Here is a 12,690-nt window from a genome sequence, read left to right as displayed (position 1 = left end):
ACTCAAAATATAAACAAGTAAGTACTTACTATGTAAATGAATATCTTTGGGATGTCAGAAGTTTTGCCCCTCTGCATCCACAAGTGAATTACTGAGTGATGGAACAAAGATAAAATGTTCTGTCCCAAAACACCTGGGTACTGCCAGCCTGTGTCACTCAAAGATAGGGACCCCTTCTAGAGTCATTCTAAGCAAGACCTACAAGACATTTCAAATCTAGAGAGTCTGAACAGAAATTCAATAATTAAATTTATCTACTTAATTCAAGAGATAACTGGCAACTTTAAAAACTATTTTTTTGTAATATAACTCTTCCAATTACTATGAACAAAGTCTCCAGAGGGTTCTGTTAACTTATTGCTTTAATCTAATCATAGCTAGATTAAAGATTCCTGTTTACATATACTAAACCTTAGACTAAGGATCATGTCCCTTTATCTTTGTCTTGAAAAAGGCCTTTCCCTAGCACCTTTAAAACTTCTTGCTTTGCTTCACTGTTTAATTCATTGCCTTCATAGGACTCCTTGAGAAGACCACTGGCATACAACACTAGTTCTCACAGTACTTAGCACAACACTGGCCATATAATTAATTTTTATAGCTTATTTTTCACTATTAATCTGAAGAAACTTATTCAGTGAGTACCTGTTTGACAGTTAGTATTATCTCATTATTTTTTCATGAATTAGAAATAGTGCTCCATAAATACTCAAAGTAGAGTACTTTAGGATCAAAAGCAGCAGTGGAGATATGGTGTAAGAACACTTAAATAGGAGGGAAAAACCAGGGATCAAAACAGTTTAAAATAAATCAGACACGTGAGACATCCAACCTTTTCAATAATACAGCAATAGGATATCTTAACAAAAATACAGGGTTTTTACCAAATTTCTAAGCCAGATACCTCTGTACCTTGGTTATCCTAGGGTTTCTTCAAACAGACCACTAATTCTCACCTACCACCCATTCTTTTTTCTTCATCTCTACATTGATCAAACTCACTCTTGATCCCCTTACCCCTTGGCCAGTCACAAGGTGGCCACCTTCACAAAAACAGTGCATGCAATGCAACTGATCAATCAAGAACAGAACATTCATTCTGAAGTTATTTTCAGCACATTTTGATCTGTGCTCACTAATCATAAGATACATGAACAACAGCATGACTTGGTTCAACCAAACTGAACACTCATCATTCATAAATCCCAACTGAAGTCATATGTTTTAAAATCTGTCCAAACTAGTTTTTCTCTTTCCTGCTTGTTCTTAAATCTACTGCATTAGAGCCAGGGACCTTGTGTTATTCTTCTTCACATCCCTATTGTCTGGCATTCAGCCTGATGCATAATATGTGCTAAAATATCAACTACAACTGACCTTTTGACTTGACCTGCTGCTTTATAAATACACTTGTGGGTTGGTAATTAATACCATAGATTGTAAATTTTTACTACATTTTGAATGAATGTATTTTGTTTTTCTCTAAATGCAACACCTAATACTTCTGCAGATTTAAATTCACAAGCTTGAAGTTTTACCATCTTAATGGTAACTTATAGATTTTATAGTGCACTGTTTTTCCCCAGGCAATTATACTAAGTTAAATAAGAATACCCACAGAAGAAAATAATACTCTAGCACTGAATGTCTAAGAGTAGCATATAATATTTGCCATTTTTGTCTTGACATTGTATCAAATGTCTCCCATAAACAGAAAATTCTTTTAATCACATGATGATTTTATTTTAAAAAGCAAAAATAAAATTTCCAGGGAAACCTAGCTAAAAATGTATTTTGAAAGTTATATAAGTAAGTGGAAACTGATTCTTTCCCATCCACAAGCTCACCAATGCCCTTGAACAAAGTTTTAAATATTAAGAGCTCTTTCCTTGTTTAGTTTTTCTCAACATTTCAGGAACCTGTGTCACGGAAAGGAGAATGATATAATAAATGAGTAGCAAGGATAAAACTGGTCTACCACAGTGAATCTACCATAGTGAGTTCTAGCCTCATGCCATCTAAAAAAAAAGTTTCCCCTTTAGGTTACAAGACTGTATCTTTAACTTGTTTAAGGAAAAACCAGGTGCCCCAGCCTCTGCCATAGAAACTAAGTTAGAAAATATCTGAATGATATATATTTAAATGCAATATTTAAATACTTTGTGAGACAGACTCTGAGGTTTATGAGGAAACAGTTCATTTACATACCAAAGGATCTCTCAAAATTGTAAATTCCTTGCGCCTTTGACAGCTTGACTTGGGGCATGGAGATGTGGAGATGTTTGATGTTTAGAGAGCATATCTTGTACAGAGAGAAGCAGGACTTCATTCATTACACATTTGCCAAGGATATTCTTTTTAACTTCCTTTGAAGATGGAAAATACTATCTTTTTGGACCAGGAAGTTCATCTATCTCTGCATAACCCTCACTTGGGGCAATACGTGTTTATGTGACATTCAAATAAGCACGTCCTATCAGACATTATGCATGGTACTCACATTATCAAGAGAAAATGGGAAATAGGGAGAGCAAAAAACTTTGACAGATCTTCTTAGAACTTTAAGTTGAACAGAACCCAAACTCCATAAACTTAGAATTATTGTATAATGTTAATGCATAGTTACCAGATGAAGCTTTCCCCCCTAATTTGCTCTTTTTAAATGTGTTACTTTAAATAATACGCATTTTAAAAAATATATTAAGCATGTCCCCAAAGGGTTTTTTTTTAATCTGAAGGAAGAAAAGAAAATAATAAAACTTTAAACTCTATAACTATAAAACTAAAAGCTTGGCTGGAATATCTAAACCATCTATGTATTCTCTTTCATATTGATATATTCAACCCAAAGGTCAATGTAGATGATTTTAAAATTGCTTAGTCACACTGCTTTAAGTTTCTTTCATATTAAATATTGTTAACTGATTAAAAATTAATATAAACAGCATTGAAGACTTTAACTCTCTAAGGATTCCTAAGCTTTTAGAATAATAGCTAGAATAGCCTCAATTCACTTTTGCATTGTAAAAGTAGCATGATTTTTAAATTATAGTCACAATGATGAGCAAAAGTAAATAGGAAAAATTAAGAAGCATTTAAGCTGACAAAGAGAATATTTTTCCATGAGTACTGTGAGCTTGCGGGCAGGGGAGAAGAGTCAGTATCATAAATAAAAACACAAGCCACAAAGAAAAGCTTCTTAATGAAACCCAACTAGGGCTGACACTACAGAGATGTGTTCTCTGTGTACTTTCACTACCAATTTTACAGATTCTTGTAGCTACAACTGAAAAAAGTATAATTCTCCAATGAGCACAATCTTGTAAAAAGTTGGAAAATTTCCTCTGGTCATATTAGTCACTACTAACCAAGGTTAACTAACCAGGTATGGCGCCTCCCCATCCTCCCAGACCACCTAAGGTTAAGTAGTGGACCTAGGGCTTAAACAACATTTCTGACTTGAAACGCCACACACTTCCTACTCTATCACACTGCCTTTAATGTTTTAATGATGCCCTCCCTCAGCTCTGTACTGCTTTTCTCTCTGATTTTTTACTGAACTGTTAATATATAGGCCACTGTTTTTCACACTCTGCTTTTCTTCTCTTTTCTAAATACAATTTGAACAGTAGATAGAGATATTTAGTCAGACTGATGAGGTCTTTGTGATATCTGCCTTTCAGAATGTCTGTAATATTTAAAAGATATAGCCACACAAGACTTTGACATTCCCTGACAATAAATATGATGTTCCTGACCATCGTATTTTTAGGACTATTTTTTCTTGCATCATATTGATCCTGGCTTTTAATCTCTTCTCAGGTTTTCACGTGGACCATCTCAAAAATGATCTGTGGCTAACTAAAGTCTCTCATTAATGTCACTAATAATACCAAGAAATGTTATGAAACTAAGCAGGATGGGGAAACTTCCCCAGGATGGGGAACACATGTATACCTGTGGTGGATTCATTTTGATATTTGGCAAAACTAATACAATTATGTAAGGTTTAAAAATTAAATAAAATTAATTAAAAAAAGAAAAAAAAAAGAAACTAAGCAAAAGATTTCCATATTATAACAAACATTTCTGAAAATCATTATTTCCTGGTATGTTGTTATAAATATAAAGGAGATCTCTGGACACTTCTCTCTAATATGAGCAGTTTTGGTTTCCATTTCAATACCTACAGGTTGTTCAATTAGAGAGTGATTTGCACTTATGAATAAATTTGGTGGCCAAGAGAGTCACTGACCTTATATTTACTAAAAACGTTTGTTTTCTTAAATTTATTTACTAAAAACATCAGTTCTTTTGTTTCTAATTCTTTATTGTAGAGAAGCTTGAATATTTATAAAAGTAGACAGAATATTATAACGAAACCCTATGTACCCTTCATCAGTCCCAGTGTAATTAATTCATGGCCAATCCCTACCACACTAACAACTCATCTATTTTCTTCTCTGGCATATTATGTAGAAACAAATTTGAAATATTATGTCATCTCATCCATATTTGAGAATGTGTATCTTGTAGGGAGTCAAACATTACTTGGAGACTGAATAACAACAATCTCCAAATAATATGTAGTTTGAAAACATAACCACAATATTATTAATCCCACCATAAATGTGATGATTTATTAGTATCATCTAAAATGCAGCATCTATCAAATTTCCAATTATTTCATAGATTTTTTTAAGTTTGTTTGAATCATGATCTAATAATCGTGATCTACACTTTGTGATGTGTTGCTCTGTTTTTACATTTTTTTCAATCTATAGGCTTCCTTGGTATCTCTTTATGGTCCTAGTAACTTACTTGAAGGTTATTTGTGGTGTAGAGGTTACCACAGCCTGGGTTGTGCTGACTGCATAATATGATGCTGTTTGTAACATATTCCTTATTCTTTTATTTCTTGAAAATTCAAGGTTGTATTATTTTTCTTTCATTGGTTTTCTTTTCTATTTTTCTTTTGCTTTTTCCCCCCCTGTTTTTAGTAGGAAGAGTCAGTTCTAGATATCGTTTTAATGGTTGGTTATGTTTTGCCTTATATTTCACCAACAATTTCCCTTTTTGTGGCTTCCAGACTTTTTTATCCATGGGTCTTTGCAGTGCCCTCTAGTGCTACAAAATGAAAAAAATCTAACCTTCAATTAAAGGATCTAAGAACAGTTCTTTTATTTCACTGTACCTCTTACCATCACGGTCCTCCTCTTCTGCGTGTACTGCCTTGTCAATGACAATTTTAAAATGTGTTCCTGGAGCTAAAAATGATATTCTGTAGGTGGCGCATTGCTTTTCTTGATCAGGAGAACATAACCCAGAACAGATTAAGCTTTGAACCTAGTGCTTCCTCTTCCTCCTTTCCCACACCCAAGTCATCTCCCCTTAGGTCTCCTTTCCCGCCCAGGAGTCATCTCCACTCCTGGGTTTGGCGAGATAAACATAGACATGATGTAGGTTGCATCTTCTCCTCTTAATTCCACCATCTGTTACTCTGGATAATATAACTTGTGTGCGTAGTTGTTAAACATTCTGGCTGTGAATTTTTTTTTTTTTTTTTTTTTTTGAGCTCATCAATGGGTACTCTTGTGTTAAATCAGTGCAGCACATAAAATAAATGGCCATTTTTGCTTTAAATTTGGATCATCAAATCCTCTCAAATGTTTGTTACAGAGCAGTAAAATGTGGTTCAACTAATAGTAAGGGAAGAATTCCATACATAGTACAAAAACCCTTCTGAACCCTGAAGTTGTATGAAGTTCAGAAGTTGAGAGTCTGACAAAAACTTGAAAAAAAGAGAATTTCCTGTAACTAACTCTTCTAGCAAATGCTAATTTAATTGTATATAGGATGTCTACCAAGTTGAATTTATTGCACAAAATTTATATTTTCCTACATTTTTAGGGTACTTGGACCCAGAGATTCAATTATATGAATATTATCATAAAACATAATTTGACATTTATTAGCTAACTGGAAAATTGAAAACATTACATACTTTACTTTTTTAAAAGTCTTCATCATTTCAACAGAGTCATTAAGAATTAACTAAATTTTACTTTGTTATCAAAACTACTCAAAAATTCTTTTTACCTTTTGAGTGATACATACTGTCATGTAGATGCTGAAATGACTAGTTGAAAGTTCTTATGAACCTCAGAAGGCAGAGCTAACTTTGGCACTTGTCTAGGAATAACTGGGCCCCTGGAAAGAAGGTACAAGGCTATTTATAATTCTAAATCTTAGTGCTGTTTGGAGTCTGGAGCTATACCTAACCAGAGTAGCGGGGCTCAAACCAGAACAGGGGTCTAGTACAGGTTCCTCTTAACCTCTAAATTAACATCAGGCTAAGTATTAGTCTCACATAACAAAAGGAAGTATTCAACATGACTCTGGAGTCAGAGGTCTGGGTGTGAGTCCTAGCTACACTGTATATAGCTGTGTGAATTTAGGCAAATTTCTAACCTCTCTAAATCTTAGCTTCCCATGCTATAAATAGCAATGATAAAAGTATCTATCTCATTTTGCTGTCCTGAGGTTTAAATGCTCATTATTACAAGCTTAATATCTGACAAATAACGTCTTTTGGATAAGTGAGTTGTTATTATCATTATCATTATTTTTATTAATTTATAATAGCTAGAATCAAATATATTGTTTCCCTAATGTCCTTTGAGGTTCAAATTTGTTCTAATTTTAGTTCTACTCTATTGCTCTGTGCCTGAAATACAATTCCATATCTAAAATTACTTCCTTTCTTCTGTCAGTTGAAATAATCCAGTTTAGGACATGCAGTGATGATCTATGTGAGGAACTCAGTAAGGTGCACAGATAAGTCATGCATTATAGCTGAGTAAGTACCACAAAAAACATGAACACTATTCTCAGACCTCCCCCAATTACCAGTGACCACAAGAGAGTCGTATAATATCCATGACCTTCAGTTTTACAAAAACTGAGGTGAGGACAGTGGCCTTAAGCTTTCTAAGGAGCTAATCCAGCTCCGTCTTAAGTGCTGCAAGGTGTTCATTTACTTTGTGATCAGTGGATGGCAAAAATAATCAGTAGATGTCCAAGACTACTAATGAAGTGCTTACATTTCAATAATGTGTCCAAAGTGGCGGCAAAAGAACTATAACAGATGAGAGGAAAGACTATTTCAGGTTGATGGAACAACCTGTACCAAGGCTCTGGCACAAAAGTACACCTTTTATAAAAGACTGAAGGAAGGCTACTGTAGCTGGGGCACAAAAAGTGAGAATCATGAAGACAAAATAAAAGGAGTGTAGTAGAGCAGCAGGCAAGACGCTTTGGATGGCCACAGAGAATGACTGTGCCAACTCACCTTAAAAGGTAAGCTCATCTGAGTTGTCAGTCTAATTATCAGTTGAGAAATATGGTTAATAAGGCATTCCAGAAAAGGAAAAAAGTACATAACTAATCCCTGAAGTTGAAATGACAAAGATCCTATGAACAGTTAAAGCCGGAGTACAGGAAATGTCCATCATCTAGGACCTAGATGGTATTTTTATATTTTTAATTCATTATTAATTCAATGATTTTTTACAGGTGACAAGAGGTCTTCTAAGAACCCCTTAAATTCTCCACGGGGAGAAGACAGAAACATAAGTTCTATTTTATAATCAGGAATTTTCCTATAAAAATGTTTATTAATCAAGAGCAAAAGGCCTACAGAGCATAATTCACAGGCCAGCAAAAAATGTTTCGGCCGAGTGCCCCTGAATCAGTTGGCCGTTCACAACCCATACAGAGCAAGGGAAACATATTCACAGGTATTTAACAACTTGTGCAAGGCTAAGTGAGACATTTCTATAGATGGATGTCTTGAAGACAATCTAAAGGTCACATGATGCAGAATATCTAAGGAATACGAAAAAATGCTATTTATATTGAGCTAGCAAATTCTGAACTAAAATTGGTAAAGAGTAAATTTGATACTTCGTAGAGAAATGAAAAAACATGAACTAGATTTAAGGGAGCTGATTTCTAATCTTGGCAATGCTATGGTTTTCAGCAAGTCTCCAAACATTTGAGTTACAGTTTCTCTGTCTGAAAAATGGAGATAATAATGCCAACTTAATTGAGTTGTGTGAGGTACAAATAAGTACATAAAGTCCGGAGCAAAACGCCTGATACATAGAAATCTCTCAGTAATTATTTCTATTAATTTGGGGTGCTAGACTAAATTTGTTAGTGGAAGGTGAAAGTAAGACAATTCTCCTTATAAATACTGACTGCAAGTCTTAAACTCTGTAATCACTCTGTGCCCATACTAATGTCTGCCCAAAGATCTAAAACCACACATTCTCTTTTTCAGTTGTCTGATGGAAAACAAACCAGCTCAGCATTAGACTTGGAAGCTGTGAAGAGCACCACCTGTCTGATTTTTGCTTACAGCTGTCAGAAGCAAATTTTAGACACACCTCCCGAATTTTTACCCCAGCTAGAACTGGATTGTGTCTGTATTCAAAATGCTTTAGGCTGTTTTAAAGAATCTTTTATATATTTATAATATATATATATTATATATATACATGTATACATATATTTTGCATACATTCTATTTGAGTGAAATGATTGCTATCATGGTTGAATAATAAAGAGGTTCTTTTCAGAATAAGCATTAAAACAGAAAATATTGACTTTCATATAGAATTTATCACATAGAGGTAAAAGACATGAGTATATGAAAAGAATCAGAAGCAAAAGCTTAATTATTTTATTTTTAAAATCATACTGATCTACAGTGATTTTGTGTAATTCCAAACCTTTTCTCTGAATACCCACCCACATATACACATTTTTTAGGTATATAAATCTTATATATGTGGTGTGCATATTTATATACTTGAGTTAGAAAGGATAAACAAATTTAAGATCTCCAAGTTGACATATCATAAAGTAAAAATGGTCAAAATCAATTTTCTAAGTTTAAACATTAAGTGCAACATTTTAAGTTCATTGTGGTCTCTAGCCCTGCACCCAAACCTTGTCATTTTTGCTAGGTAAGATATTGGCCCTAACATTATATGACCATAGCTATTTATAGAGGTGTGGGTGATAACTGTTAACTAGTGGGAACTTTGGCATCACAGAGAACAGTTTCCACATGCAAAATTTCACAGAAATCTCTTTTTACTCCCCAACATAGAGACCTGCCAGTTTGGGAGACTTCTCAGCTCCCAAACCCACTTCTCTGATCCCATATAGAATCACTGATCAAGATAACTCTAAAAGCAACATTCTAAGAGGGCACATTGACCATCAATGGGACTGTCAATTTCTACCTTTTTTTACCCTGTAGTTGATGTTATTGGAAAATGCTAGCAATACCTTCAGCCGTGATCTCAGTCATGGTGGTTGGAGAAAGAAAAAGGCAGGCAAGAATTCCGGTCAAGTGGCACTTTGCAGAATACTTTAGGACTGGAGAACTCTGATAGGGGGCTCTGTGTGAAAGCGTGAGGTCTCTTCCTTTTCCTGGCTGTTCCTGCTGCTCTTTTGTTGTCCTGTTGAACTTTGTCTCTTCTCTGCAGAGTTCTCCCCCTGGAAACAACCTGAGCCCTTTCCAGGCAGCACTTGTGGCTCAGGCAGAAGTATCAGCTTCGAATAAAAATAGCTTCATCTCCCTAGGACTCTTCAGCACTTTTTTTTTTTTTTGGCACTCTAGATGAACACACACACACACAAACACACACACACACACCAGTTCACTAGTCCCAAAGAGAGACAGGCCAAAAAAAAAAAAAAAGGCAAAGGAACCAAAAGTATTGCCTAAGCCCCCGCAGTTTCCCTAAGATAATTACGGATTTGGGGATCTATGTCAGAAAACATAAAATAAAGAGTTGGAAGTAATCTTATCCGTAATAGCTCAGATTTATTCTTAGTGCCCTTAATGCTCAGAACATTCCTCATTCCCTTATTTGGTGTGGGGAGGGTCCTGTAATGTCTACCAGGAGCAAAGGGGAGGGTAGTCTTGTCATTTTCTCCAAGTTGTTTCCTTATTGGTCTAAATCCACTTAGCAAAAGCAGTTATTTATATAGCGCTACACTTGAAGTTGCAACCATTAAATCCTGAAGGTTTCTTGTAGGAGATTAAGATTTTCCAAACACAGGCCAATAAGAAATATGTAATGAAAAGTTGTATTGACACTTGAGAACTGATGAATTACTAGATTTTTCATTCTTTTCAATACTTTCATGAAAACAAAATACCTGAATTTATCTATGCAATAAAAGAAAGGAAAGGTGGTATAAAGTTTAGAAGTCCACAGCTCATATTTTAATAAAAGATTTCAACTTTTCTCTACCTCAACTTCAAAAAAAATAAAATATAAAGGATCATAGCAGCCAACAATTAGCCAAATTGGCTGATTAGCATTTCACCTTCCCACTACTAGACAGGTGTTAATGAGCAGAGAAATATTCAATAGCTGGCAGTTAGAAGGAGAAGGAGAATCAAAGGGCATTGATAATCATACACTCTAGCCAATCTGTGAATAATCAGAGGTTGGCTACACTTATCTTTTATTTTATTCTCACATTCAACCTAACGAATGCTTGCGGTTTAAACTCTTAGCCTTAACTTGTTGCCTTTGGTTGCCAGAACCTCTTGAATTTGCATGGTACTTCAGAGATCAGAAAGCAAAGTCACACATGTTCTTTAATATCAGAAGTGCTACAACAGCTGTATCCTTTGCCTCCATGTTGGCAGCTCTGTATTTGTTGCCTTAATTCCTACAAAAGAAAGTGTTCATATACCAGCTGAATAAATGAGTTAGGGAGTAAGCAATCTTAATTCACAAAAGAGGAAATAATTCCAGGTAACACTCATGATTTATACAAAATTCTACATCTAGGGTTAGGCTTGAGGCTTTTGACTTCAAGTCTGATCTTTCTGAAGAGGCAGGACTTATGGCTTACAATACCATTTGCAGGTACAGGGAGCCACAACAAATTAGGTCTGCCAGTGGATGGAACGGCTCTGCTGGTGGCTCAGTGGTAAAGAAACCACCTGACGGTGCAGGAGACATGGGTTTGATCCCTGGGTTGGGAAGATACCCTGGAGGAGGAAACAGCAACCCACTCCAGTATTCTTGCCTGGGAAATCCCATGGACAGGGGAGCCTGGCAGGCTACAGTCCATGGGGTCACAAAAGAGTCGGACAAGACTTAGTTAGTAAACAACAACAACAACAACAAAAATGGATGGGAAGATGTGAACTCCTCCCAGCACTTCTGTAGAACACCGGGTTAGTGTCTATCTTCTTCAGTGGGGAGGAGGTAGCCTAAAAGCAGAGCCCTCCTCACTTTGCCCCCAAAGGCATCTCCATTATCACAATGCTGCTTCTAACTTGAAGAAAGCATCGTGCTTTGAATTTCCATTTGTCAATCACTTTTGTAGTCTTTCACTGTAGTTAACTGATAAAATAGTAATTCCTTATGTAACTCATTAAGAATTTACATTAAAATGTTCAAACAAGACTATAGTGCAAGATCAGTGATTGATGTTACTCTTAAATTTGCTGTCACTAATTTCATGTCATACTAGAAACAAAAAGAAGAGTAAAAATACTCTAGCTAAACATGCTTACAGGGTAATAAGGTTTTTTAACCCATTTATTGGAAGAGTTGATGAATTTTCTTAGAATATTAACATGAGAACTCAGTATATTTCTCACTTTGAAAAGTTACTAGAACTTTTTCCACTTATTTGAAACCCAATTCATAAAATATGTCTTTGAGTTTCAAATGGAACTCAGAAAAGCTTTCCAAAACAAAGCAACTGACATTCTTCTAAAGGTACACATCTCATTCTTCAGGACATTCAAAGAACAAAATATTACAAACAATACATTTGCTTTTCTTCATTTTTTTTTCTCATTTTTAACAAGTATTCGCTTTAACGGGATCTCACCAATTTACTGGGATCTTTCAACATGACCTAAATGTGAGGATTCTCGCTTCTTTCAGTGATAGCTTCTGATGTACTTTCACATTTTTCATTACTGTAGGATCAGCACAAATAAGCTTATTTTGGTTTTGCATACAAGCACACTTCTTCCTATATGCATTATTAACTGATCTGGTCTTCAATAAGTCAGTGGCAAACCATGAAAAGTTTTTTCTCCTAGAAAATGCTTCATTTAGTCCAAGCTGCATCTCCAACCTGATTATACTGATTATTACCCCTTGTGATTTTCACTAGATATTCTCAATATTCAAGTTAGCAGCCAAAAATATTCATTCTTAGAGCATTAAAAAAAATCTAGCTGCTCTGTCAGCTGTTATCATAAACTAACAATCGGTAAGACATACTCTGTAATTGACTCTGAGCTAGATATTTTCATCTATGCTGAATTTTAGAATATAAAAAAGAGTCAGAAGGCAAAGAGAGATTTTTTTTTATGACTTTTGGTTTCCGCCAAAAAAAAAATCAAAAAACAATTTCATTTTTAAAAATTAATTATTTAAAGATCATACTACATTGCCTTGTTCAGTAGTGAATAGAGATATAAATGGAAGTAAGTAGCTAGTTATCATCAGTCACCTATTTCTTAAGGACTAGGGATATTTGAGAAAAAGTAAAGTTAGAGTCACTTCTTAAGATCTTCTGTTTATTAATTTACAGATATGAACAGCTTACACTTGAAAACCCCATACTTAA

The 12,690-nt window shown here is 34.9% G+C and overlaps 1 protein-coding gene across 50 annotated transcripts in view; it reads right to left on the bottom strand.

Moving 5' to 3' along the window:
* Positions 1-9,665, bottom strand: part of TRDN (triadin) — a 415,089-nt gene extending 405,424 nt beyond the window's left edge. For 10 of the 50 annotated variants that reach the window (XM_070795854.1, XM_070795850.1, XM_070795864.1 and 7 more), the window contains exon 1: positions 9,361-9,650. In XM_070795854.1, the coding sequence (XP_070651955.1) occupies positions 9,361-9,382 (22 nt within the window). In that variant the 5' untranslated portion in view covers positions 9,383-9,650. Of the gene's footprint in view, positions 1-9,360 lie in introns of all 50 variants that reach the window. The other 40 variants (XM_070795862.1, XM_070795859.1, XM_070795858.1 and 37 more) reach the window with 14 other exon arrangements.
* Between the last annotated feature and the right edge of the window lie 3,025 nt (positions 9,666-12,690).

Source organism: Bos indicus, chromosome 9, assembly GCF_029378745.1.
Source record: "Bos indicus isolate NIAB-ARS_2022 breed Sahiwal x Tharparkar chromosome 9, NIAB-ARS_B.indTharparkar_mat_pri_1.0, whole genome shotgun sequence".
Taxonomy (NCBI): domain Eukaryota; kingdom Metazoa; phylum Chordata; class Mammalia; order Artiodactyla; family Bovidae; genus Bos; species Bos indicus.
The sequence above is the reverse complement of the archived record's forward strand: the minus strand, read 5'-3'. Positions and strand labels throughout refer to the sequence as shown.